Below are 27707 nucleotides of genomic sequence, written 5' to 3'. Positions count from 1 at the left end.
GTTTAATGACTCTGAGGTGAACATCTACTCTGTGAAATCAAGTAGGCTTGATGTTTCCTTAAGTGAGCCAGAGAAGGGTTGCTGGCTCTTTCCGCTTCTCCTGCATAAAAATAAACTGGTAACCATGCAAAACTTCCTATTTGAACACAGAATGGGAGTCTGTATCTCATTCAAACTAGCAGAGGAAGTGAAAGAAGAAAACCACAACTCTCAGGTTATAGTAGAAACTGGATTTTAATATAATATTCAAGTCTAGCATTTGCTATTTACAACAAATAAATATTGCCCCTCCCCAACTGGTAAACTTTTTTTTTTTTTTTTTTGCCTTTTATACAAATATTCAACACCCCTCCCCTTCCCCCAAATTCTCCTTTCCCACTAACCCCCGTCTCTTGTGGTCTCGTGAAGCCCAGGGTGCAGTGATGAATGGCACTTGCAGTGTCTTGAGATTCGACGTGAATGGGACTCGGCTGAGACCATTCTCACTCACCAGGCAGAGTGTGATCTGTGAAAAAGGGTCCCCCTCCTCCTCTCCTGGGGGAGGGCTGGATGGGGGTGGGTGAGACTCCCTCACTCTGTTGGCCCCGATGGTGGAATCTTTGGTGCAGCCTGGGAAAGGCTAGCGTGGTGGAAAGAGGGGCCAGGACCCAAGAAGGGCGCGGGCCGATGCCCGTGGGCATGAGGAGAGCAGTGCAGTGGTCGGACCCAGTGGATGAGTGGGTGCCCTGGGGTGCTCATGGGCACAGGTGGCAGTGATCCACACCTGAGCAGGTGTGAGGGAAATGCACAGAGGGCAGTGCCCGGCAGCATGCAGGGCTCCATGCCCATTGGCAGTGCTCCTTGGCAAAGTCAGCTAGTGCTCTGGTTCCAGAGAGCGGAAGGCACCTAAGGCAGCGAGTGGTCCACGGGAGGCCAGGTCAGCCTTGCAAACAGCAGGCATCAATCCCGGCAGCAGGAGAGATTCAGGGTGAAACTGGAGTCTGGGGGTGGCCTGAGCTGGCAGTTCAGACAGCAGGTGCCTGCCTGGCCTGGGCCACTGGAGTCTGTAAGTGCTTAGTTACCCAGCCTGCCAGCCCCTGAGAGAGCGGTCCTGTGGCTGGCCAGTGCTGGGGACTCATTAGAAGATGCCCTTGGCTATCTTGAGTCCTTTCTGCTTCATGCGAGGGAGAGTTGAGCTGGCGCCATGCCTGACCTTTGTCCCCTTTGTGAAGGTCCGTTTCTTTAGGACAAAGTCATAGTTGGCCGTAGAGTTCATGGCGTAGAATACGTTGGCGTTGTCAGGGATCTTCAGCTCTGGCGGGAGAGGGACAGAGGGAGGGTCAGTGATGCTTGAGAGCCCTCCCAGGGCTAGCCTGAGACAAAGACCTGGGAGCCCCCAGTGCAACCTCAGGAGTACCAATGATCACTCTCAATGACACCTGCTGAGGACAGACTGCCGGACACTCAGGAGATCCAATGACTCTTATTTAAAAAGGGACTCTGAATGAAAAGTCCTTACCTCAGTGTGGAGCTGGCAAAGGGTCATCCATCCCAACCCCCCTGCAGCCTTCAATGACCATGATCTCAAGTTGGAAGAAGCTTCCTAGAATCCAGAACAGCTCCCCTAAATCCTGTCCTACTCAGGATCAAGGTTGGTGGCCTAGCAAAGGGCAGGCCTTGCCCCGGGTCTTTGGTGCCAGAGTCTAGGAGGCCTCCCTGACCCCCTGGGTAGCTCCTCTTCTCCCCGACCTGCTGCGGATGGGAGCCTGCAACAACCCGGACCCGCTGAGCTTTGTGCCCCTGCCTCACCTTCCCTACCCTGCCTTGAGCCTCAGTCCTCCTGTCCTGTAAGATGGGGGTCACACTTGTCCTGCTCCTCCTCCCCACCAATATGGTGTGAGAAGGTGAGAGAAGGTTCAGGAAACAGCTTCTGGGGATGCTGGGGGTCACTACGAACTGTCTGAGCTAACGGCTGGCAGGTCATGGGAAAAAGTGGGTAAGGGCAGTGTCTACAGTCACCTTTACTGCATGCACATCTAGGTGTAGATATGGATTAACCCCTGGCTTGTTATCTCCTTTGTGGCAATGAGGAAACAGGCACAGATGGCATAAGGGCCATGCCCCAAGCTCTCCAAGCCCTGCCATCCGGCTCCTGGTCTCTGCTGGTTCTTGGTTCTGTCGTTTTCCCTGCTCTTACCCACTGAGTTATATCCTCGTAGCCTGTTTTTTAGTGTCTGCTATGGTCTGATTGTTTGTGTTCCCCTAGATTCATGTGGGAATCCTCATGCCCTAAGTGAGGCTCTGGACCGTGATAAGGTCGTGGGAGTGGGAGCCTCAGGAATGGGACTGATGTCTTATAAAAGAGGCCACCCAGGAGGCCCTTCCTGCCACGTGAGGGCACAAGGAGAAGGCGGCCATCTGCCCGCTAGGAGAGGCCCTCACCAGAGCCTGACCACACTGGCACCTTCCTTGTGGACTTGCAGCCTCCAGAACGGTGAGAAATAAATCTCAGTACCTTATCAGCCCTCCAGTCTATGGTATTTTGTTATAGCATCTGCAGCGTACTTAGATAGTGTCACACGTGCATGGATTTTTTTGAGGCTTAGGTCCACAGCAAGCATGACTCTTTCGGAAACATGCATTTCCCATTTCAGCCACGGTGCCCCTGGGAATGGCCCATGGGCTTGGCCATCTGGCTGCTTGGCCCTGGAAGAAAAGCCTTCTCTCTCTACTCCGGGTGCTGCTAGCTTTGAACTACAAGGGCACATGCCAGGGGCTGGTGAGGAGGGCAGGGCAGGGTGATGTCGGGGCAGTATCTGGGAATGTCCGCCTGGGGCCGGGGTGCGGCGTGTGGTGCTGTTTCCCCTCGGCCCACCTGCCTGGCCCCCCACCCCGCCAGCCCTGACTTACTTCGATCATCTGAAATGACTTGCACTAGCTCATAGTCATCTGGCTCGTCCTCATCCAGGTTGTGTTTGTCCATGGCCTTCCGGATTACGGCCGGAGCCTTATCTTGGCTGGTTACCTAGAGTGGGAAAGGGGGAGACTGTCAGCCAGGGGCCTGGAGAAACCCTGCCACAGGGCAGCAGCAGGGGCCCTGCACAGAGGCTCAGCTTCTGGCTGCGTGCTAGGTTTGTGGGGGCCTGGCCTCCTTGTCTGGCCCTGGGAGGCCTCTGTGTGGTCACAGGGGGCTTCTCCCAATTGTTCCTGTCCCCCCATTTTCCTACAAGCCTGCCACCTCCTCCCGTGCCACCTTGGAAAACTGCCTGCTCTGGGGGGGGCTGCTCCCCTTGATCCTGCCCCCTGCGGAACAATGGGACCAGTGAACTCAGGGGACAGACAGCACCTAGGCCCAGCCCCGGAGGTAAGAGAAGCCCTGGCCAGATGCCCTATGGCCGCCTCTGGCCAGGCCTGCAGAGGCTGGAGGCTGCAGTAGTGCGGTGGGCTGCACAGGCCGATCCCTCTTGCCTCGACCCCAAAGGCCAGAGGGCAGACAGGCCTTGGACATGGGATCATACGGGTAACTGTTAATGGCAGTCAAGCTAGCACGGGGTGGGTATGTAACGGGGCACCTGACCCAGTGTGAGTGGACGGGGGCCTCTGGGGAGTGCAAATAAACGGCTCCTCTGCAGGGTGAGTTCTGGAACATGAGAGGAGTCCCTCCTCTTGCCATCAACACACACAGTGTCTAGAGACACATCCCCTGGCTTGATCTCAAGCCCTAAACGACATCCACCGCCTGACACTGCCGGCCACCTCCACGGCCACCAGCCTGGCATAGTCACTGCTCACCCTGCCCACACTGCCTCCTAACCAGCCTCCCTACGTCTCCTGGCCCCAGCCCACCCCTAGAGATAAGCCCTAAGTTACGACTGCCCCCTGTCTGCTCCAAGCACCGGTGGTGCCCATCTTCCTCTGAGGAGATCCAGGCCCCAAGCCCTGAGCCCTTGACCTCAGGCTTCTGGTTGCTCCTCCAAGCCCCACAGCCTCCCTGCCTCCCTGCTTCCCCTGAGGCGCCTTCTTTGTGGAGCTCTCCCTGGCCCTCGATCTCCACGGGAGCTTCTGACCATTTGTCCTCCCTGGCTCCTGAAAGGTTAGCTTCAGGACGGCGGGCATGGGATGGCGCTCAAGACACGTGCTGCCTGGCAGAGCAAGGGCGCCCTCGTGGCTCACCAGGATGCTCTTGTACATGTTGCCGTTGTCCACGTCCAGGCTGACGCGGATGATGCAGCAGTCGCCCACCTGCTGGTTGTAGAGCGGCAGTGAGGAGCTGTAGCTGCAGACCCCTGAGACGGAGCGCTTGTGGGTGCGTGTGGCGGACACGGGCGTGGTGGAGGCTGAGGAGGAGGAGGTGCTGCTGGAGGCTGAGCTGATGCCGGAGGTCTCCGGGGATGACTGGGAGGTGGACTCCCAGAACTGTGGGGATGGCATGATCAGCAGAAGCCCTGGACCCTGCAGGGCACCCAGGGGATCCTAGGAGTTCAGTTTAAGAGCTTCCTGGCTACTTGTGGGTGGGGCGTGGTGACCTGAGCCCGGGCAGGACCATCAGGGGGAAGGGGTGGGGCAGTCACCTTTTTTTCCTGACCGTCGGGGGACTCCGGGACAAAGCTCATGTTGATCTCATCCACATCAGAGCTGGAGGAGCCGGCTGAATGGACGCTGAGTGCGTCGGCAAGGTCCCCGCTGCTGAGGTAGGGGCCGCACCTGAGCTGGTCGCAGGACTTGGAGTGAGAGCTGCCACTGGTGCTGAGCTCTGTGCTGGGGGCCTGGCGGCTGCATGGGAGGATCAGCTCACTGGGGGGCCCTCCCCCGGGAGAACGTGCCCAGGTAGGGAACGGTGCCCTGGATGTGCCCGGGGACACATCCCACCCCAGGCCCTACACTCCACATTCCGGGCTCTGCACCTAGTGCTCGGTCAATCACCAGCCCCGCATCCGTCCCTGTTTTGGGAGTAATCAATTTAGGATCACTCTACTTTGCAGAGGAGAAAGCAGGCCCCGAGGGGGAAGACAAGGGGGCCAAGGCTTCCCTAAGCCAGGGGGGAGCCCTTCCTGCCAGCCCAGGCACTCACTCGCTCCAGCGCTTGACAATGGCCGTGTTCTTCTTGGCTTTGAGGGTGTTGCTTGCCGACTCGGAGGGGGGCTCCAGCTCACAGGACAGGTTGTAGCTACAGGACAGATGGGAGCCGTGAGGCTGGCAGGGGGGGCACACCCAGGTCCCCCTCCTGGAACCTGCCGGGCCGCGGAGGTCCAGACACCCCGATCTTGCTAAGATCCCACACCACTGGCTCCCTGGGCTGGCCCGGTTCCTGCGCAGCTATACCTCTCCGTCTCGCTGAGCCGCTCCATGGCCCGGAACCAGGCCCCAAAGTGCTCCTCGGGTGCGATGCTGTAATTGTTGCATGCCGACTGGAGCAGCTTGATCTGGGCGATCACCTCGAATTCCTGGGGCCAGAGGGAAGGGCAGGATGGTGCGGGGTGTGGATGGGGTGCAGGGTGTGGCCTGGGGCCCTGGGTCTCTACATCCCCTCCTACTTTCTACTCCTTCCCGGGCCTACCCTGTCCCTGGAGCTGGGTCCAAACAACCCTTCCCAGGAAGTCGTCCCTGCCCTGGCCTCCTGCGCCCACCCTCCTGTGTACCCAGCTCTCCCAAATATAACAGGAATTGGGGTGGGTGGGTGGGTCTCTGGTTTCCAGATCTTGGCCAACACCTGTGGCCTGCAGCTGCTCACCTTCCTCCTCTTCTCGAAGTTAATCAGTCTTCCCTGGAAGGCAAACAGCCAGAGACCATCAGAAAGTGGCCCCTTGCCTGCGACCACCCGTCAACTCCTCTCCAGCTGCACTACCCACAGCACACACCAGGGGGCAGGTGGGTGCACATACCCGTGGCCCTGGGTCCTGGGGGGTGGTGGGCAGAGTCTCAAGGAACTTCTTGCCCAACTCTGACGAGGGGTGGGGATACTGAGGCCTGGGGCAGGAAGGCCCAGCTTGGCCACACCGTGCCTGACCCTGGAGGGCGGGGGCCACGACCTGAGGGAGGGCTGTGTGGAGCCGGGCCAAACCCTCCTGTAGCTCTAGGCCTCACCAGCCGGGCACCTACCTCTTCACACATTGGTGAGGCGGGCAGGTGCCCTGGCATGTGGTACCTGTGAGGTATGCCTGGAGCTGAGAGCTCCGGGCTCAGTGGGAGTGCTTCCCCCTGGGGCTCCAGGACCCTGGCCCTGCTCCCACCCTGGCCAGGCCCCCAGGGCTCACTCACATACAGATAGTCCTTCATCGCGGTGTCCAGCATCACCAAGTCTGTGAGGAACGTGCCCAGGTAGGGAACGGTGCCCTGGATGACACCCTGTGACATGAGGGTAGGGCGGATGAGCCAGGGCCAAGACTTCCCTCAGCCTCAGCCTCACCCTAGCCTCCCACTTAGAGCTGCCTGGGGACCTTTAGCTGCCTCCCCCGGACTCTCTCCTAGTGTCCATGGACCCCAAACTCCCTCTCATCACCCGCCGGGCCTGGTGTCTGGCACACGGCCAGGGTTCTGTGGCTCTCGGACCCTCCCCACCCCTAAACCCACCATGAGCTTGGCCCTCCTGGACCATTGCCCTGGTGGCTGCCACCAGCACTGTTAAGTTACCAGGTGGTCAGGGTGCGCCCCCCCCCCACAGGGCCCAGAGGAGGTCAGATATAGGGGGCACAGCAGGCACTACAGCAGCAGGGGGCGGGCTGGGGGTGACCTTCCTCTCCTCACCCGGAGGCCGGCCCCTGCCTCTCTCCAGACTCGCGTACACTCACCGTCTCCTTTGGTCGCTTCTGGGCTCTCTTGGGGTTCATCTCCAGGGTGGCAAACTTGGAGGTCCCTTCCTGCCATGGTTGGGGGCAGGGTCAGTGAGGCCTTCCTCTCCTCCCCAGCCTGGGCCCCGGTCACTGGTACAAATGCTCTGCCACCACCAGGGTGGCACCTGGCCCTCACTGGGTGTGGGAACGTGGGCCAGCAGCCTGGCCTCCTGGGGGGCCTCCAGGAACTCAACATCCCACGTCTGTTCCTGTCACTGTTCTGCCCTCACCCACTCCGAGGTGGGGGCTCTGCACAAAGCTCCTGCTCATTCCTTTTCTCCTTGCACCTCATTGCCTCCCCATGAGTCCTGAGACCAGAGGGGCCCCAAGCTCCTCATTCCTCCATTTTCCGAGACGGGCAGTAACTCAGAGGAGAGTCCCTCCCGGCGGGAGACCAGCTTCTGCTAACTGGTCTTCCGGCTCATTTGGAGCCCTGTGGTGAGAGCCCAAGACTCCCTGGGATCCTCTGTGGCATCTGGCCCAGGGCAGAGTGAGGATCCCCTAGTGCACCCAGAGCTGCCTCCCGGGGCTGCTCATTTGGTTCCAAGTCTGGTCAGCCCCTTTGGGATTTGGCCTCCCTCTGCGGTTCCTCATCTCTGGGCAGGCAGGCAGCCAGGCTGGCTGCCCTCTCCCTGAGCTGCAGTGTAGACAGAAGGAGCCTCCCACCCCTGGCCTATCCACCCAGCAGCATGGAGGAAGCAGGAAACCTACTAATCCTGCCAGCTCACCCATCCCTTCTGGAACACCCCAGCTGCTCCCACATCAACCCATTGCTAGGGCCTCCTGGTCCCCAAACTGCCCCCCCCCCCCCACAATGGCCACAAACCAAAAAGATCCTCCTTTCCCCAAAGTCCAGACAAGACAGGACTGGTGTTCTTCACACAAACTTTCACTGAGAACTTTCCTCCTCTGGCCGGGCCTTACCTTGATGAGCAGCTCTCTGCTCAGAGAATAGTTGTTCTCATCCGAGAAGATCTCTGACAGCTTCTGGAAGACTCGGAAACTGTCCCTGAGGGAAGGAAGGACAGGCTTGGGAATGGCACGATGGGCATGGGCACTGAACTGTTTCTAGAACCCACAGACCCGAACTGCCCGGACGGGTGGTTTGCACCCAGGGTCCTGCGGGGCCCTAAGTGCTCTGTGGACCTGGTGGGGAGAACTCCGTGTGTGTGGTTGTCCTGATCCTGTGTGTCTGTCACCAGTACACACAGGAAAATCTCCAGTGTGGCTCCACTCAGTAGCTGACAGATAACTGAGTCCCAAGGCAGAACTACTGGCCTGAGGCCAATGGATGCTTTGGGGTCCCACCAGCAGGCCCACCCCAGAATTCACAGCCTCCTGGCAGGTCCTGGGTCCCTCCTGGTGCTCCTGCAGAGAGATGCCTGCCCACCTGGAAACTTCCTCCCATGTCTTCTTCAGCCGGTGGACAGAGTTGCTCTGTAGGGCTGACAGGATAGCGTAGAGTGATGAGAAGTTCTTGAGGACCCGGCACTCCTGGCGGAGGGACAGAAGGGCCGAGGTATGGCTTCAGTCCCTACAGCCGGGACCTCCCGTCCTGGGTAAGACGGACGCCTGCCCGCAGAGCCCCTGGGGTGCCCCTGGGCCTGGTCAGGAGAGGAGGATGTGGGGTCAGCCTAAGGGAGGGGGTTACAGGGGAGTGAGCACCCAGGTGGCGGGATGTGCGAGTCAAGCCTGGCGTGTCCCTTGGAAGGACAGGCCTGGGGTCTCCGCAGGGCCTTGGAGTTCAGACCACAGCCCTGGGGTCAGATAAAGTGAGAAGGGGGTTCCCAGGGCCCCTGTGAGGCCTACCCTGGCCACCTCGATCCAGTGCTCCACTACCCTGGCCCTGTCCCGGGCTGTCACACTCCGGTCCCCCAGGCAGGTGGTGATGACACAGTTGGCCACACTGTTGAACTGTGTGACAGTGGCGCGGACGGTGGGTGCCAGGTGCTCCTTGCCCTTCTTGTCCCGCTGGGACCAGATGGAGCCCAGGCAGTGGTAGGGCACCACCTTCTTGAACAGCTCCTGGGGATCGTGGGGAGTGTCACCCGGCTCTGCCACAGCCCAGGGCAGTGTCCACACCTCCCCAGTCCCTGGCAGGGTCCCTGGTCAGGGCTTGAGCCTTGCAGGGCCGGGGGTGGGGAGGGGATGGTGCAGGTCCCTGGACTTTGTTCTCTGCCCGCCGTGCGTGCCCAGCATGAGTGACCCAGGACGACACGCTGGAGGAAAGAGGCTTTGGCATTTTTGGCAGCTCATCCTCACTAACTGCAAGCACAGAAGGTGGTTCATTCATAGCTGCGCATACTGGGTGGCACCTGCCACTCCCTGTCAGGTCTCAGGTCTGCCCCTGTCCTGCACCCCCATCCAGATGCGCACTCGCTGTGGCTGCTACGCCTATGGGCTCCGCTGTCTGCCATAAGCTAGTACACAGCAGGTGCCTCATAAGTGCTGAGGATGGTGAGGCCTCGGGGAGATAGGAGGGCGACCCGTGGAGCTGGATGCACCTCAGTGAGCTCCACTCCTCTCCCCACCCAGCCTTCAACTGTTTTGCCTCCTGTAATCCGCAGTCCCTGTGTGGAGGGTTGGGCTGGGGAGAGTCCGATCTATATGCCCACAGTCCAGAGACCACACACTGAATCCTGGTGGAACTGGGACGTATACCCCGACATCAGTTCTGGACCAGGGAATGGCAGGGAATGGACCGGATGCCAGGGGAAGGTGCCCTGCCTGCCCTGCCCAGGAAAGGAGCTCACCGCATCCATCAGTGTAAACTGCTCCGCCACCAGGTCGGGAGGGAAGGTCAAGACATGAGGCTTCTCATTCAGGCCATTTTCTGCAGTCACAGGCGAAGGCCAGGGAGGCTCGGGTGCGGGAGCTGCCTCTAGCTCTAGAGTTTGTGCCAGAGCTGGTTCTAGCTCTGGAGCTGGTGCCAGAGCTGATTCTAGCTCTAGAGCTGGAGCTGGTTCTAGCTCTGGAGCTGGTGCTGGTTCTAGCTCTGGAGCTGGTGCTGGAGCTGACTGTAGCTCTAGAGCTGGGGCTGGGGCTGGTGCTGGAGCTGGTGCTGGAGCTGACTGTAGCTCTGGAGCGGGCACGAGAGGTGGTGCTAAAGCTGGCTCTAGTTCTGGAGCTGTTTTTAGAACTGGCATTGGAGCTGGCGACAGAGCTACAGGAGGAGAGAAGTCTCCATGTGTCTTTGCAGAAACAGAACATGTCTCTGAGCCTCCCAGGGGAGCCACAATCAAGAACCCCTACCGAGGTGTCCCCGCAACTGCCGTCCCCCAGCTGGGTGCTCTGAGCCCAGTCTTGGCTCCTGGCCCCACCCCAGCCTCTGGGGGCTCCTCCCTGTGGGGCCCAGCACCCACCCATGCCCAGACACCCACAGACACCCTACCCCAGCTTCTCACCCTCAGGCTCAGCTTCAGTGAGTTCTGAATGCTCCAACTGGGCCAAAAGAAGGTGGGCACGGCGCTCCAGGTCGGAGCCAGGCATGTTGAGCTGCACATAGGCCACCAGCTGCTTAAGGCAGGGAAAGTCTGGGGGCTGACAAAAGTCTTCCGAATACTGGTCCAGCCAGGTGCCCAGAATAGAGGAGATGGCACTAGAGGCAGGAGGGCAGACAGCAGCTCAGGGGCCTGGCCCTTCCTCCCACAGACCCCTGAGCCCCTGGGGATGGTCCAGCCCGACCCCGGGCCCACCCCAGCCCACCCCCAAGGCCACCCAGGTAGGGGCAGGTCTGGGCAGCAGGCGGGGCTGGATGTCCCCACCACGGGGAGCCCTCCATCCATGGCGTGAGCGCCCCTGCCTGTCTCAGGGGAGCAGACCCCCCCTCCCCTGTTTGTCTGAGTCCCCCTCTGCACTGGAGATGTCAGGAGGGTGGACTGGGGGCGCTCTCTGACTCCTGTGCTCCTGCAGGAGAGGCCCCCACACCTCTGCCCTGCGGCAGGAATCACAGGATATGGGGGGCCAGGCTCGGCCCAGCACCCCTGCCACCCCAAAGCCCCGCATGTCCCCCACCTGGGAGACAGGGGGCCCTCCCATCAGACCCAAAGTCCACTCACTTTTTTAACTGGTCCTGGGGTCCACCGTCTTCATCAGAATAAGGGAGAATGCATCCGTATCTAGAGGAGGCCGTGAGGGCGTCACATCTACCGTACCTGCTATGATGTCTAGGGTTACCAGCTGACTCCCCCGACTAGAGCGGGAGCCCGGAGCCCAGGGAGTTGTGTCTGCCACGGACACTGACTCATGCACAATGATGGGGCTTCATGTCCATTTGGCGACTGAATGAAGCCCACCCAGCAGCTTCCAAGTGGCTGAGTGGGTCTGGGGCCCCCTGCCAGCCCCCAGGGCTCCCTGCTCTGGTGACACCCAGGATGGGGCCCCGGATGGAATCTGCGACCTCCTCACAGCCAGACTGTGAGGAGAGTGGCTTTGCCCCGACACAGGATGCGGGGCCTGAGGCAGAGAGCTTCTCCGGGGCAGAGAGGACCCACCTCAGCCCCAGGGCCCCCCTCTCCATGGGCTGGCCATAGGGTCAGCACTGTGGGGGACTTGTCCCAAAGGTCAGACCAGAACCCTCTATGTGGGGGCTCAGGCCTCATGGCATACAGGGTCCACACAAGACACCCGAGGCTCAGAGACGGCAAGTGCCAAACCAAAGACACACAGCCAAGTGTTGAGTGGGGAGGTGCTGTGGGGCACAGAGGCCCTGCTCACCTTTTGAACAGAAGGTCCAGGACCTGCTGGGTGGTGGTGAAGGCTCGGTAGGTGCACAGGAAGATAGTGACGTAGGAGAGGTCGCTGCCCTGGAAGGCAGGTACCAAGTGTTCCACCAGCTTCTCCAGCGTGCCTGCCTTCACCGTTCGCACCTTGCAGGTCTCATACAGGTGCAGGGCCGACTCGTTCTCACACTGGAGTGGGGACAAAGGAGGGGTGTATGGTCAGTGGTGGCACCAGGGACTGCCAGGAGGGTGGCAGACCAGCGCTCAAAGCCCCAGGTGCCCCGTGTGTGGCCAAAGAGGAGACGTGTGTGCCCTCAGCAGGAAAACAAGCTCAGCTTTGGAAGTGGAATTTGAGATGGGGAATCACAAAAAACACAAACACGACCATTCCAGGTCAGTCTGTGGGCTGGGCTGAATGACAGCACCTCAGTGGAAGAGCACTGCCCCATGAGTCCTGGAAAAACATGCCCATTCTAGAGACGAGGAAACGGAGTCTTCTGGGAAGATACACGGGACGCTCAGTGCAGCACCGGGGAATGGCTGCAGCAAGGAATCAAGTCAAGGCCCTCAGCACTGAAAGGCCGAATCGCTGTGACAACTCGCCTCCCTTCTGGAATGTTCCGCAGCTACTGGAGTCAGGCCCTGCCCCTGACCTGGAGGGGTCACATGGCTGTGCTCCAGGAAGCAGTAAATTATACAGGAGCCCGAGCCTCGGCCCTTTGGGAGTAAAACTAGCCCTTTTAAGTGTGGTGACGTGGAAGGCTTGCAGGTGTGCAGGAGGCAGGCGCTGACTGCTAGCTACTACCTGAGACAGCGGAGGGCAGGATCAGACGGAGGCAAAATCCAAAATCACCTGGGGCCCAATGTGAAGGGGAAACAGTAGAAAAGTGTCTTTTTTGATGTTCATACAAATATGTGCAGACTGACCTTTTTTCTTTCTTTCTTTTTTTTTTTTTTGAGAGAGAGAGGGGGAGGGAGGGAGCAAACAGTCGGGAGAGGCAGAAGGAGAGGGAGAATCCTAAGCAGGCTCCACACCCAGCGCAGGGCAGACACTGGGCTTGATCTCACAACCCTGAAATCACCATCTGAGCCAATATCAAGAGTTGGACACTTAACCAACTGAGCCGACCAGGCGCCCCGGTGCAGAGTGACTTTGCTCCTGGCCAAGCCCAGGGCTGGACCTTGGGGAGGGGCAGGTTCCTTTGGGAGCGGGATGAGGGGCCCTCAGCGGAGAAGGCCCTGGGAGGGAGCCCAGCACAGCAGCCAGAGCCTGGAATCCGGGGCGTGCCCGGGCGCACTCACCCCCAGCCAGCGCTGGCCCTTGTTGGCGCTGTGGTGTGCCTGCACTTTCCGCAGGGAGATGGAGTAGATGACCCCGTTGACCAGCTCCTCGCCGATCTCCTGTGTGCAGCTCTGCAGAGATAGTGCCCGGCCGCCGGGCAGGGGCATCAGGGGCTGCCCTCTGGGGCCTCCCTCCCCAGCTGAGGTGCTCCGTCCACACAGGCCCCCTGGCGGGAGTCACGTTGGGGCAAGCACTCCCCATCCCACCCCCTCACAAGCTAGCTGTGAATAAGATGAGCCCCTCAGGCTCCCGAAGCCCCCAGCAATCTGCTCACACCCAGGTGGGGTCACTGCCCCCACCCCCAAGATGGGTATTGGTTTTCAGTCATTTCAGATGAGCACATGGGGGCTGAGAGAAGGGCCTAAGTCATGCCACTGTGGCTAAACGGCAAAGCCAGGACCCCAGGCCCTGACATGGCGCCCCCCGCGTGGCCCTCCTCTTCCCTCCTTGGCCCATCCCGCCCCCACCCCAGCTGACCCACAGGTGGGGGCAGCTCCTCCCGGCGCAGCCCTGGAGTCAGCATCATGGGTCTGGAGCAGATGCTGGGTATCCCCAACAGCCACATCCGAGGCCACTTCCTTCCCTTTCTGCTCATTCATGCCCTTGTGCCTTCTTGGGCAACAGAGGAGTTCCCGGTTCCCTGTGTGTCATCACGTGCACGGGGACAGGGTGATAAAGTGACAATGCAGGCATCTGGGCAGATGACTGGGGTTTCACAGGACCCGAAATCACGGGGCTTTGGCTGGGACAGGAAGGGGGGATCATCTGGCTGCTCCCTGGGCCCATAGCAGCAAGGAAAGGCCCTTGTTTTATGAGGCAGTGACTCCTCCCGCTGGGCAGGCTGGCCCGGGGGCTGTGACCATCAGGCCCTGGCTGGCTGAGGCCACTGAGCCATGTGGCCCTGGGCTCTGCAGCCCCCTTGCCCATAGGTCTCTGTCCCAAGAAGGGTGAGCCTGCCGTGGGGAGAGGGGCCTCTGAGTTTAGGAAAGAGCTGGGAGGTGCCAGCTGGCACAGGGCCATCGACTGCAGGGTCTGTACCAGTGGTTGGGACCGCGGCTCACTGCCCTAACCCAAGGCAGGCGTGGAGCTTACAGAAGACTGGGGAAAAAGTGCTGACTCAGCCCACCCACATCCTTCCCTGGAGCCCTGGGCCTTAGTGGGGCCCCTACTGCATCCCTGCGGCCAGCAAGGGGTGCCTGGGCCTCTCACCTCCTGCCCACCCGTGTGGGCCGCGTGAGGCCAGCTGCCCTCTGCAGGGCCACTTCCTTTGACCTGTGGCTGCCCTCCCACACTGGGCACTGGACCAACGGGGAAGCCGCTGCCATCACATTCTCTCCGGAAAAGGAGAGCCAGCCTGTTTCTGGGAAGTTAGCAGGGAACCCACAGGCAGAGGTCCCCCTGAGCGGCACCACCCACACCCACACCCCTTAAATAACCCAGGCTTGTGGAGGTCCAACCCCTCCAGCGAGGAGAGGAAACCCCTCCTGAAGCAGAAAAGCTGAGACGTATGCTCCTGTTCCCTCCTCCATCTGGAAGAGCCCACAGAGGAGACAGGCCTCAGAGACCAGCTGTCCTCCTGCTGGGCGGGGGCCCCAGCACCCTGGCATGTCCTCAGGGGTCCGTGGCCACTTCCTGCAGAGGCTGAGAGGCTCGGCTGGAAGGGCCTGCCCTTTCTCCAGGGTTTTCTTAGCCATATGTGGCCCAGCTGGGAGGAACACCCAGGTTGCTGGCAGGGGTCTGGAGGCTTCCCCACGCAGGACCGGCCCTGCCAGAGGGCCCTGGACTTGACCTCTACATGGCACCTGGCTCCTTAGTGGGGCTCCATCAAGGCCCCTGGGCCAGGCCAGCCATGGTGGGGGCTGCTGGCAGGTGGCTGCTGTGCCCTGGCAGATCCAGATGGGGGGGGTAGGGGTGGGGGTGGGGCCTGCAGTGAGCCATGGGCCTCACTGGCAGAGCAGCTGGCCTGCGCATCACATGGTCCTTGAGCCCCTCCCCCACCTCCCAGGGGCCCCCTTCTGCTGGCCTTGGAAGGGGGTGGGAGGCGGGGCAGGATGCCAGGAGCCACACTGGCTGGGACCCGGGACTCACTGCCCTGTCACACAGATGGGGAGCTACTCTGGCTCCTTCACACCGCTGCTGCCAGAGGAACAAAAGCAGAGCCTCAGAGCAACGCTGCGGGCGGGCGGCATTTAAACCACCTCCTGAGAGATGACACAGGAGCAGGCTCTAAAGCAAACTGCTCCCGGCCCGGGCAGCAAGTGGCAGAGTTGGGCATTTGTTTCCTGCTCCTACCTCCACCCAGGGACAGAGCAGGGAAGCAGCCATCGGCCTGGCATCTGCCCCTCAGGACCCTCCAGGCCACCCTCTGGGCAGAGTGCACCCAGGCCCAGCAGCAGGGCCTGGGGCTCCTGGGGGACCATGGGAGTGGCCTACCAAACAGCAGATGTCCTGAGGGAAGGCCCCTGCAGGCTTCTAGGGGAATAGAATGCCACAGGGATGCCAGGTCCCCAGGGCCCTGGCACCCAGCTGGCAGCTGTGCCTCACACGCAGCCTGGCCTTCCACAGCTTGGGTCAAGGGGAGTGAGGGTAGAGCGGTGTCCCCAGGCCCTGGTAAGCAGAAGCCAGCAAAATGGGCACCTAGGTGCCCCATATTCTGCTGTCCCTCTGAGTGCAGCCCAGAGCCCCAGGGACAAGGAGGAGAAGCAGCCCCAGTGTCACCTGATCAGCCTTCTCAGGGTGACAGGCCAGCAGGATGCCTGTCCCCAGATGACTGCAGGCCAGGCCCTGTTCCCTCGATGGAGAATAATGGGGTTGCCAGGGCCCATCCCACCTCCTATTTTGGGATAAATCTGAGGGGACCTGCTGGCTTTTCCCCAGGCCTGCCATCTCTCCCGGAAGGTGGCTCGTGCTTGTGCACATGGAGATGGCACCTTCACACTGATCACCCCTTTGCTCTCCTTGGGTGCCTATAATGAGGGGCCATAAGGGGCCTCTGGACCCACAGGTGCCTCCCCTGCGGACTGGCTCCTCCTAAGGAGACCTGGTCCAGGGCCAAGGCACACGGAGAGGAAGCGCTGGATCTTGTACCAGCATGTCCTCCTGTCTCCTCTTCGGGCCACATGTGGAGACCCGCTTCCACTTGGGCAGGGCGGGGGTGGCTCCGATCATAGGGCTTCCACATGCATGAGATGGGGTCCTTACTGTATCCTGCTGAGCCACGGTCCAGAGGCCACCCCAGGCCCTCCCCTGGATACTGGTCAGCACCCTGCAGCCCTGGGCACATGAGGCCCCCCAGGACCTACCAGACCCCAGGACTGTGTCTCTCATGAAGAGCTCTGACTTCCAGCTTTGCCAGCCTCTCTGCTCCTGGCCTCAGGGAGCTCACCTGTGAGATGGGAAGAGCAGCAGCTCTCTACAGGCCAACAGTGGGGGTCCAGAGAAGGCACACAGAACGCCAAGCTCAGCACCTAGCACATGAGGGCACCCAGGAAGCCAGAACAAAAGGTGTTGGGCACCGTCTGCTGACCAGAGCCCCCAGGAGCTGCTGGTGGACACCTGGTGGGGTGGGGAGTGGGGGCCCCTGAGGGCCCCTGTGGGAGATTCCAGGAAGGCCAGTCCGTACAGAAAGGGTGGGAGTTCTAAAACTGCCCGAGCCAGCCTTGCAGCTTTCAGACTTTCTGGCGTTTTGCTCAAATGCAGGAGCCACAAAGGGAGATGGATTAGAAGGCCTGATCAGCCCTCCCGGGCTCTGGGGACAGTTTAAATGTGGCATCCTGCACGTGGGTGCAGAGTGGAGAGAGCAAGGCAGAGGGTCTGGGCCGAGGAGAGAATTCAGGATTTTTCAAGTCTAAGTTCTGGTTCATCTCTCAGCCCATAAGCTCCAAACAAGTAGAAGAGAAGAAAAAGCCCTGTGGCCTGTGGACACAGACGGGACCCAGTGGGGACCCCAGGTCAGCCCCAGATGGAGGTGGGCTGTACTCAGGACCCCCGCACATTGCAGCCCACAGGGGCAGCCGTGGCTGGGGACCTGCAGGTTCCTGGTTGCCAGGGCAACCAGGGAGCTTGGTGACCCCAGAAACTAGAGTTTAGGGACCAGCCTTGGTGAGCCCCCAAAGAAGCTGTCCCCACAAACCCTAGCCACCAGCCGGAGCCCAGTTACTCATTACCATGTTAAGAGGAAGAAGGATGGATTTCTCAGGTGGGGAGGTGTGATGGGACCTCCACGCTGGCCCTGCCCACCACCTGTTCCCTTGTCCATCCAGGGTGGGCTCCTGGCTGTCAGGCCACCACAGATCAAGCCTTTGAAGGAGTGTAGCTGGTGACAGCTGAGGAGGGTGGTCCAGTCCCAAGGGGGTGCCGGGCAGGGCCAGGTGAAGGTCCAGCCCCAAGAGCCACAACCACAAGCGTCTACCACCAACCACAGTGTCCCATGTCTATGGGCACTTCCTGGGTACCAGGCTTTTTACACACTTATCACATTTAATCCTCCAACACCTGACTTGATGGGTGAGGGAAGAGCTGGGTGGGGAGCTCACTCAGGTCAGGAGCCAGGGAGTGGCAGCCAAGGCAGGGATTTTAACCACGGCCTATGAATCTCCCACCTATGAATCTCCCGTCTAGGCCTGCCTGCTGTCTTGCTCTTCTGTGGCTGCCACATTCACGACCTCAGAGCAGAGTCCAGGGCTGAGAAGGCCTTCCTCAGGTGACACCCCTGGTTGGGCATGGTGGGTGGTTTGCTGGGGTTCTTCCTGTGGGCCTAGAGGTCAGCCATAGGACCCAGGCCTGGGAAGCACCACGCCAATGGTGTGGGGCAGCAGGGCAGCAAAACCCCAAAGCCCAGGACATGGGCACTGCCCTGGTACCTGGTGAGACAACACAATCATGACAGCCGCCACCTGCCTGGCTCTGACACTGTGCCAGACACTATGGGGACTGCCTGTCAGGCTGCTGCTCTCACTCAGGCCTCACCTGAACCCTGGGGAAGAACTGGTATCAGGCCCATTTTACAGATGAGGAAACTGAGGCTCGGGAGTGGGAGAAAGGTGTCTAATGCTGCAAGGGGCCAAGCTGGCATATCCCTGCAGCTCTCTGCCCTCAGAGCCCTAGATCTTGGCCCAACCAGTGTGCACAACCCCACCCCATGGTTCCGAATGCACAGTGCCGTCTGAGCATCTGATGGTCCCTGGAGTGCAGAGGCAACACCCACACCCGAGAGCTCCCCAAATGCAGGCCCTTGAGCTGTGTGCCCCTGCCCTGCTCACCAAGCAATCCTCTAGCTGTCATGTGCTCCCTCCCAGCTGCAGGCCACCAGAGTCGCTTCACTAGGGCTGCGTGTCCAGGAACACTGTGTCTCTGAGCCCCGGAGGCTAGAAGCCTGAGCCCAGGACAGAGTGGCCACCACACGGTGTCATGCCCTAGAAGCCATCTGGGCGGCTGGCTACCAGCCCTTGGGAGCCAGTCCTGACTCCTGGGCACGGTGTCCTGAGAGCACCCCCACTGGCTTGTCAGAGGCTGCCCAGGGCCCATGCGTAATTAGTCCAACTCCTTCTCCCGGCAGTGAAGACAGGGCCTGGAAACACAGGCCCAGCTTCCAGGTTGAGGATGGAACTGAGCCCTGCCTGGGAGCAGGCACCCAAGCCTGTGTCCTACCACCCCTGCTGCTCCTGGGAGACAGCTGGCATGCTTAAATGTCTCCTACCTAGAGAAGGAAGGAGGGCCCAGTACGAGCCAGCCTGCCTCCCCTTCCTCTTCTCCCAGTACCCCAGGGGAGTAAAGCAAGAGGGGACCCCCAGGGTCTGTGGGAGCCCAGCAGGTGGTAGTCAGCTGCCCCCAGAACTCCACAGGCCCTGAGGCCTGCAGTGGCCTCCTCACGGATTACAGTATGCAGATAGATAAAGACCCCTCACAAGGCTATGCCTCCAGGGCCTCCAGTGTCAAAGGCAAATGAGCCCTGAAGGTTAAACTGAAGAGCTATACAAAGTGTGGAGACACCAGGTGACCAAGAAGGAGGCGGGGTGGGGAGGGGCACACGATGGGACTCTCCCATTCATTTCTACCCAAAGAACAGAGGAGCCCTCATTCCATTCCATCCAGACTGTGATCAGGCCTTGAGGTCTCACACGGTGGGGAGGTCTGGGGGGGTCTGAGTCCTGTCTCTGCCACTTACTAGCTGGGTGAGTTTGTGCAATCTAGCCTCAGGGGATTCATCTGTGAAATGGGCAATCTGTAGTCCCGCCAGCAAAGAGACAAGACTGCACGCAAATTACTCAGTACAGGGCCTCCCACAAAGCACTGGCTCACGTCTGCTATGTTTCTAAACCTCTGCGGTCCAGGGGTGGGCTTGCTCCTTCCTAGAAGCTCTCTCCAGTGTCCTCTGACCCTGAGGACTTTGGCCTTCCTACCCTTCACTTGACCGGGGGCTTCTGGGCTGCCCAGGCCTGGTTCTGTTCTCCTGTCCTCCTCCATGCATTTAAAACTGCCTTGACAGTACGCACTTCCTTATCCTTCTCTGATCCCTGCAGTGGGCTTTTGCATACAGTAGGCACCAATAAAGAACAGCCCACATTCAAATCCTGGGGGCACCTTAGCTCTGCGTACATTAAGATCAGAGACTTCACTTCTCTGACCTCCCGTCTACTGTAAAGTGCGGATTGACAACTACTCTCCAGGGAGGGTCAAAGCCAGCTGGAGTGAGGGGCGGTGCCTGTAACCAGGAGATGCTCCCAACAGGGACCTCCTCCAGCCTGGCCAAGGCAGTGGGCTGCTCAGAGACAAGGGTACAGGCTAGGTGAATTCCAGAAAAGCACAGAACCCCTCAGGCCAAGCTGGGTCTGTGGTGACTTGGATCAAGGTAATGAGCGGACGCCCAGATGTGCAAGGACATCTGGCAGCTCAGAGAGGGAAGGACTGGGTGGAGGCGTGGTGGGGAAATGGGCACGGGGGCGAGGGGCAGCCAGAAACTGTCTGGTGGTTTCCAGACAGGACAAGGACCACGAGCTGGGCCGCTTGAGCTCTGGCATGCTACATAGACCAGGAAATCAGCTCCAGGATGGGGGGGTGGGGTGTTGGCAGGAGGGACAGGGACTTCCCCAGCCCCCCTCCCTTCAGCCCATGGTAAATGGTCATTGTGTTTGGTTTCCGGCAGTGGCCTCCTCTCCTGCCAGGACCCTGGTTTTCCTGCCCCCAGCCAGAAGCTTCCCTTTGATTTCTAAACAGCAGCGCTGTGGCCTGGATCTCAGTGCTGAGGCCTGGAGAGGGAGGGAGCTGGGAAGGGGGAGGGGTGGAGGGGAGGGGGAGGTGCAGGGAAGGCAGACCCCAGGGCTGGGGTAGGGCTCCTTTCCTCTGGGATGCAGATGGACTGAGAGGGAGGAAGAGACGAAGCAAAGGCCTGCCCCACCCAGGCCAGGAACCTGCCTGGCCCCTGTGAGCAGGCAGGCCAGACCCTCCCAGCACACAAAGCCCAAGCCGCTGCCAGACATAATGAAAGTCAGATGAGTACTGGGCTGGTGTCAGGCCTCCCACCCCCATCCTCCCTGGGGGTCGCTCCAGCCGCCAAAGACTGGAGCTGTGGGTGGATGAGGGTTGGAGAGCTTGCCTGGCCCCACTGCCAGCCAAGCTCAGGAGGAGTTTCCCTCCCAGGCCCACAGTTCCCCCACCAAGAGCTACCCCCACCCCTCATCTCCACCCCACCCCCCCTCACTCCCATGCAGGGCATGGAGATAGGCTTTGGCAAATGCGCATCTAGGCCCTGTCTAGGCAGTGGGGACACACAGGGGCCGGAGATCCAGGCTGGAACTCTTGAGCAATACAAGGCTGCTGTGACCTAAAGTGATGGAAAGGAGGGGGCATGGGGGGGGCCTAACCCGCAGGTGGCTCAAACTTCACCTTAAGGTTCTGGCTTGGCCTAGATGTGCCCTGGGGCCCTGGACCCAGAGAAGGCATCTGTCCAGGTCCCATGCCCAGGCAGGACGCGGCGAGGGGGCCCACCCAGGGATTCCATCACCTCTGCTGAAGTCAGGTGCACAGTCAGGTGGGCGGGGGGAAGGCACCCCCCCAACCCCCTGTGACCCCGTGACCCACTGGGCCCCTCTGCCAGAGCACACCAGAAACGAGAGCCCCAGCCCTCACCTCATTGTCCCCACCCCTATTCCTGACAGGCACACCCTTTTTCTGAAGCCTTCCAATGAATTCAGGTGAATTCAGGGTGTCGGCATATTTTCTAATGAAGCAGAGATGAGTCACTGGTGGGCCGGGGAGGCCCTTCTCCCGATCTCCTGCGGGGACACCTCGCCGCACAGGTTGGATACCTGTCTGCCCTCCACCGCCCTTCTGCAGGCAGCCCCAGTACCGGATCCACGCCTGCCCCCCGGAGGTACTGTCTGGGAGGCCCCTGTGGCCTCAGCTGCCCAGGAGGCGTCTGCCCCGCTCACCAGGGGCTCGCCGCCCGCCCCGTGAAGCCCCGTGAAGCCTGACGCCTGGTGCAGGCCCCGGGCGGGCAGCGGGGAACTGCGGCCCGGCCCGGCTGTCACAAGTTCGCAGACGCCTGCAGTGACAGCCCGCGGGAACGGGTCTGCCTGGGCTGTAGGCGCGCGGAGCCGGCCCACCCGGGATCGCGGGGCCGGGCCGCGGGACAGACGGGGCAGCGGGCGCGAGGTTCGTGCGGCGGCCCCCCCACGCGGCCCCCGGGCTCGGCGAGGCGCGCGACTCCCCTCCGCGGCCCGTCACCCACCTCCAGGCGCGGCAGGTCGGGGTCGAGCTGCGTGAAGCTGTGCAGCACCACGGGGCAGCTGTCGGGGCCGCCCACCTCCAGGCGCACGGCGTCCCACACGCTGCGGCTCCGCCGGGAGCCCGGAAACAGCGGCTCGGCGGCGCCCGCAGGCCCGGCCGCCTCGGCCCACATGCGCTGCACCATCGGCGGCTCGCGGGCGCGCGGGGGGCCGGCCGGGCCGCGGGACCCGGGGCGGCGCGGGCGCGGGGCCGGCCCGGCGCGCGGCGGGGGCGGCGGCGGCCCGCGCGGCTCGGCGCTCCCCGAGCTCTGCGCCCGCGGCCCGGCCCCGCGGAGGTCAGGCCGGGGGCGGGGCCTCGGGGCGGGGCCAGCGGCGCGGGGGCGGGGCCTCGGGCGGGGCGGGGCCGCGGATGCCCGGGGCGTGTGTCCATGCGCGCGCGCGCGCCCCCGGGGCCGGCCGGCGGAGCCCGGGAGTGCACGTGCTCTGCGTGCTTGCTGCGGGGCCGCGGGGGCCGGCTGGGCACCCTGCGTGGGTGCAGCGTCCGCGTTGCGTGGGTGCTGACACGTGGTCGAGCCGCCCTGGTGTCAGAACTACCTCCCACGAATTCCAGTTAAGTCCAGCGCTGTGGCCTCCTAGACTGCTTAACCTGAGCCCCGTTTCCGTGCGCCTGTGCCTGTGCCTGTGCAAGCCCTCAGTGTCCTTGTGTGTGCGTGGTGTGCGGGAGAAGCCCCACCCTGGCTTTGTCTGCACTGTTACCCTTCAGCCCCACAGCTCTGCAGTGAGGACGCAGAGCAGAAAGGAGGTGGAGGGGGTGGGGGTCCAACACAAGAGTGGGCACCGGGGTTCAGGCCGTAGGGACACTCAAGAAAGGGCTCACGAGGGACAACTGCCTGTCTGAGCACCCATCACTGGGCTGGTCAGCTGCAGCCACTGGTGGCTTGAGGGCTCAAGATCTCAGGGCAGCAGTCAGGTGGGGAGCCAGGCTACAGGGCGAGGGAGCCTCAAATGCTCTCTCTAGAAGTCTGTGAGGTAGAGGGAGGCTGGAGGTTAACAGCGGGTCGAGAGCTTACTTATTGAGGCACAAATGAACGGGAGGGTCCTGCACACCTAGCCCACTGCTGGGGCCTGGCTGCCTTAGCCCTCATAGAGCCCCGCCATTGCTGTTAGCAGCCCTAACAACACTACCAACACCCCCAGAACCAGTATCTCACCATGGGGCCTCAGTTTCTCAGGAGAACCACGGACGGTGCAGGGCATGCTCTGCTCTGAGAAGAAAGCCAGGCTGTCGAATATTCTTTCAGAGCAGACGTTGCACACATGCATTCAACCAGAGGAGGCTACTTTGCCAAAGGGATGGTGGTTATTTCTGAATAGTATTACACATTTTTTTCCTCTTCCGAGTTTTCTAATTTTTTCTGCAATATTTTAATAATCACGCACATGTAATAAATACGGTTTGCTTTTCTTTTTTAAAGCAAGATGAAGAGATTTAGTTTGGGGTGAAGATCCCTAGGAGGCTGTTTGGGAAGTTTCTGGGCTCTACCCTGAGGGAGGGTGAGGTGGGGAGGCACAGTTAGAAGAAGGAGAATCTCAAAGAGCAACCAAAGGGTGACCTGGCCACTGGCCACTGCCCTCTGGCTAGAAGCTCCTCTTCCCACTCCTTCTCCTGGGGCCAAACACTCAGCACCTCTGGGGAATTCGGAGTGAATCCAGCACCTGCCTGCCGGCACTTATCTCTTTGCTCTGCTCTCTTTATCTCTTTCTCCCAGGGAGGGGCCTGGGAAGCAAGCTCAAGCCCATTTTACAGCATGGAAAGGGGCCCATGCAGGCCAAGTGACTCATGAGGGCCGGAGAAATGCACCTGATGTCCCCACCTCTTCAAAATTGAAGGTCCAGGTGCTGGGGTTGAGGGGCCCAGGTAGGCTGGACAGGTGAGAAGTGGAGAATTCCAGCTATGCCCCCCTCCCTGCCCCCCAGCACAGCTGGCTGGGCTGCCTCCCATCTTGGCACTACCTGCACATCATCATCTGTGGGGAGGGGACAGGATGGTGGAGGCTTTACTCAACTGGTCCTTCTGCTGTGTTGCACCGACTTTGGGGCTCCCCTCTGGGGTCCCGGCAAATCTGCTCATGGCTCCAGCTGCACACACACCCACCCACCACACACCTTAGTTCCCTTAGAGCGTTGGTGTAGCAGAGGACAGGCTTGGCCACCGAGATGCCTGGGTTTGAAGTCCAGCTCCACCCGTTCCTTACTGGGTGACCCCCTTCTCCCACAGGCAAATTACCTCTCCTCCAGGGAGGCTTTCTCCTGTGCAAAGGGAGCATAATTAATGCGACAGCGCAGGTGAAGTACCTCACACAGGTGCCTGGTGCCCCCACATTGGGCAGGGCAGAGACTCTGCCCCATACCGTCTGTGATGGGGCTGCGGCGGTTCATGGGGCACCTCTGGCACCCACGACTCTCCCCTGAGCTGCCACACATCAGCCTTCATAATCCTGCCCCAAAGTTGCAGGGCAGATCCCTTACCAAGGGCAAGGGCAGCCTTAAAGAGGGGACCAGGGTAGTAGGTGCCACCTGATAGACGAACAAAATCACCCACAAAGTGTTCCGGCCAAAAACTAACCATGAACCCAACCAGGCTTCTTGCACATAACAGTGATTTGGGGAAATTACGGGGGAATGGAGGAGTGTGCTAAACACACCATGAGGATACAGTCCATAAACTCCAGACTGTAGGAATATCTATGGGACAAACTACCCGGTTTCTTCCACAAATATGTTTCAGGGGAAAATAAATGCAATAAAGGAAGAGGACAGAGTTTGAGCCTCATTGTCAATGTCCCTGAGGCTCCCAGCAGCAACGATCTCCGGACCCCAGGTCATGGCAGGGGTTGCCTGCCAGCTGCCCCACTTTTCCATGTATCTGACCTGCCCCATGTGCAGGGTACTCCTAGCCTCCTTACAACAAAAGAGGCCGGGGGCTTCACTTTGGAGGCCATGGCAGTGGGCTGTCCCAAAACCGAGCCACAGGGCTCATGTGGGGGGCTGGAGGCAGCTTAGCGACCTTGGGTGAGTGAAGGCCAAGGTTATAACCCCTGCCCTGGGAGGGTCTGCTGGGAGAAACAGCATAAAGCACTGTAGAAAGCATGGGTTATTAGGACTGGGAACCCTCCTTTCATCCCTCATCTTGCTCACACCTCGCCCCACCCCCCCCAGCACTTCCAGGTCCCTAACCTTTCCCTGGGGAGTGCACCTGCCCTTCCGCAGGGCTTCTTGTGAGCCATTACAGTGCTGTGCTGTAAGACCGTTTTGTAGCCAGGATGCTGCCTGTAGAGGAAGCTTACAAGACAGGCTCAGAACTGACAGCCGGGGGCTGGAAGCAGGCCACATCCAACCCACACGTGTGTTTTGTTTGGCTTGCAAAGTATTTTTAAATTTTTGAGCCAACAGTAAAAGGTCAGGTGATTTCATATAAAAATCCACATTTGTGGCTTCTCCCATAACTTCAGACAATCCGGCCACATGGGGTCTGTGTTCCCGAGTAACAGGAGGCTGGGTGGGAGCTGACCGGCAGCTGTCTCCTTTGGGCAGGGCTTGTGCTTGTGGGCTTGCCATGGACCCCACCAGGCCTTCCATCACTCCCTGACTTGGAGGGCCCCTGAGCAGCCACCTCCAGTTAAAGGGAGGGGGTACTGTGGCCAGACCTCTGGGGGCCCCTTCTCCTTCCTGCTTCCAACCCATTGGTCCCCCGGACCATGGCAGCCTGAGGGGTCTTGACCCTTCAAAGGTGCCACTACCCTCTACCCTCAGGGCAAAAGGCCAACTGCTCAGTATGACCCCGGCTTGCATCTCGGGGTCCTCTCTCACCACACCCAGCCAGGTACCTCGTGCCATCCCATCTTCTACCTGGCCTGAGCTTCCAACCTGCCACCCACCCCTTGCCCAGCATATGAGGGGTGATTCAGGATTCGTAAGTGCTGCTTCAGCCATCGTTCAAATCAAGACCCAGCTCTGCCTTTGCATAGGGTCCTAGGGAATGGGGTTTGGACCCAGCTGCATTGCTGGGAAGGTCTCAGAGCCAGAACTGGGCTCAAGACAATGTCCAGGCAGCCACAGGCCTGGCCCATCACCTCCTTCAACCTGGGCTTGGCCAGGGCCACAGAGGGCGCTGATGGCCTGGTGAGCAATAGCAGCCGGCTACCCAGACTCAGGTCAGGTGTAGGTGGAAGACCTTTCACCTCTCTCTGGGCAGGTGGATGTCCCCGTCTGTCCTTTGTGGTCTATATTTAGAGCCCGGGGAGGACATGAAGAGGGTGTAGCCTGGCCGGGTTCCTGGGTCACTTCCTGATAGCAACGTCACCATTCCTGGCCTGCCTGGCTCCTGGGCCGGCCTTCTGTGGGCGAGTGAGCACACACCTTGGCAGGAGGTGATACACCTAGGCCGGGAGCATAGGCCGAACCCCACCTCCTCTGTTGCTGAGTTCCTGGGAACCTCCAGGAGCCTCCTTCTCTTCCTCCTCCTCCTTGGGGGGAGGGGGTTTTCCCATGGGGCAGGAGGGTGTGCTAGGAGTGGGTCAGGAGGCAGAAAATGAAGCATCCAAACTTCTAGGAGACTATCCTGGGTGGAGGGATGTGACATCATCATCACCCCTAATCTCTGATCTCACAGGGCGTTACCATCCTGGGGCAACTAGAACAAAATACATCAACGCCTGGAGCCATGGAAACAGCCCAGGACTGACATGCCAAGGGTTCTGGATCAGCCTTGAACTTGCTCTGGGGGCTTCCTTATCCTCCCCTGGAAGTGGGCACTCACCACCCCTGACACCAACTCCCAGGGTGTTGGGGGCCACCCAGAGGAGCACAGTGATAAACGCCGTCCAACACCGTGGGGAGCGGGGGCCACTCTGACAATGGTCTCCCCACTCCTAGAGTGCTCCTTGTCCAATACCCCAGGCTGCCCGTCTACCGTGTGATGCCTGGAGGTGAAGGGAGGGGAGGATAAAGAAGCAGAAGGGGACACAAATAGGTAGAAATGCAAAAGAGCCTGAAACACGGAGCACAATGGAGAGAGGGCAGCAGGAGAGGAAAACAGGAGTCGGAGGCTGGGGTCCCATTCTTCGCAGGGCCCGGGTCCAAGGAGCACTGGGCACAGGTGGCCGAGGAAGAGGCCTGTAGGTTTGGGAAGCTCTCTCTTAAGAGCTGAGGCCTAGGGCAGCCCAGGTGGCTCAGCGGTTTAACACCGCCTTCAGCCCAGGGTGTGATCCTGGTCGGGTCCCATGTCAGGCTCCCTGCTTGTACCTTGCTTCTCTCTCTGTCTGTCTGTCTCTCTCATAAATAAATAAAATCTTAAAAAAAAAAAAAAAAAGAGCTGGGGCCTAGGGATGCTTCTCCCTCTGCCTGTGTCTCTGGGTCTCTCATGAAATAAATAAATCTTAAAAAAAAAAAAAAAAAAAGATCTGGGCCTAGATTTGTGTTCAGGTCCCTGCTCTGCATCTTCCTGGCCTCAACTTCTCCACCAGGAGGATGGGGTGATACTAAGCATGCCATCGCCTGGCTCTCAGGAGAGCAGATGATAAAACAATGCACAGAAGCCCTTGGAAATCTGAGAAGTGCCATAGGAATAGGAGCTGCTAGGACAACACCTGGCTACCTGGCAGTAGCCGCCCAGGTAGGGGGCAGGTGGACAGGCCACCTGGGTGGGTGCACATGGCCACCACTGGTTGTGCCCACTCCTCTCGTACCCAGACTGGGGGTGGAGATCCCCAGTGGCTTCCAGCCAGGCTCCTTCAACCAGTTCTGAGGGAGGGGAGGCAGTCAGGGCAACCACCTCCCTGGCCCGGGTGGGCCCTGGCTGTGACCCACCCGGCCTCCTGGCAGAGGCACCAGTTGCCCTGGAAACTTACCTCGGTGGCTGCCGCTGGCACAGGTGCCAGCCAAGGTGTGGGGCTTCGGAGGGTGGTGCGGCGGGTGGTGGCCCAGCGCCTGGCGGTCACCACAGAGACACAGGCAAAGAATACCCAGCCCTTCCTGACCCTGGGCTCAGTGGACCCGGCTTCCCGGGCCATGGTGGCACGGGAGCCAGGCAGGGGTTGGGCTCCTACCC

General features: G+C 60.3%; 1 protein-coding gene across 5 annotated transcripts; it reads right to left on the bottom strand.

The window, feature by feature from the left end:
- Window positions 1-215: 215 nt before the first annotated feature.
- On the bottom strand, window positions 216-27707 carry RALGDS (ral guanine nucleotide dissociation stimulator). Of its 5 annotated transcripts, none has more exons than XM_055332211.1 (18): window positions 27508-27707; window positions 12833-12943; window positions 11526-11719; window positions 10868-10966; window positions 10214-10407; window positions 9563-9972; window positions 8619-8834; window positions 8200-8303; window positions 7734-7818; window positions 6768-6836; window positions 6238-6324; window positions 5711-5743; window positions 5302-5423; window positions 5051-5146; window positions 4551-4752; window positions 4153-4395; window positions 2890-3004; window positions 216-1293 (listed from the first exon to the last, which is right to left on the bottom strand). In XM_055332211.1, exons 1-18 carry the CDS (start codon window positions 27667-27669, stop codon window positions 1118-1120), a joined length of 2718 nt encoding a protein of 905 aa, XP_055188186.1. In that variant the 5' UTR covers window positions 27670-27707; the 3' UTR covers window positions 216-1117. The 5 variants fall into 5 exon arrangements, with proteins under 5 accessions (XP_055188186.1, XP_055188194.1, XP_055188170.1 ...); XM_055332219.1 differs by having other exon boundaries at window positions 10868-10963; XM_055332195.1 differs by lacking the exon at window positions 27508-27707 and adding an exon at window positions 21601-21809.

This window comes from Nyctereutes procyonoides, unplaced genomic scaffold, assembly GCF_905146905.1.
Source record: "Nyctereutes procyonoides isolate TBG_1078 unplaced genomic scaffold, NYPRO_anot_genome, whole genome shotgun sequence".
In the NCBI taxonomy this organism is placed as follows: Eukaryota; Metazoa; Chordata; class Mammalia; order Carnivora; family Canidae; genus Nyctereutes; species Nyctereutes procyonoides.
This window is presented reverse-complemented; position numbering and strand designations above follow the sequence as displayed.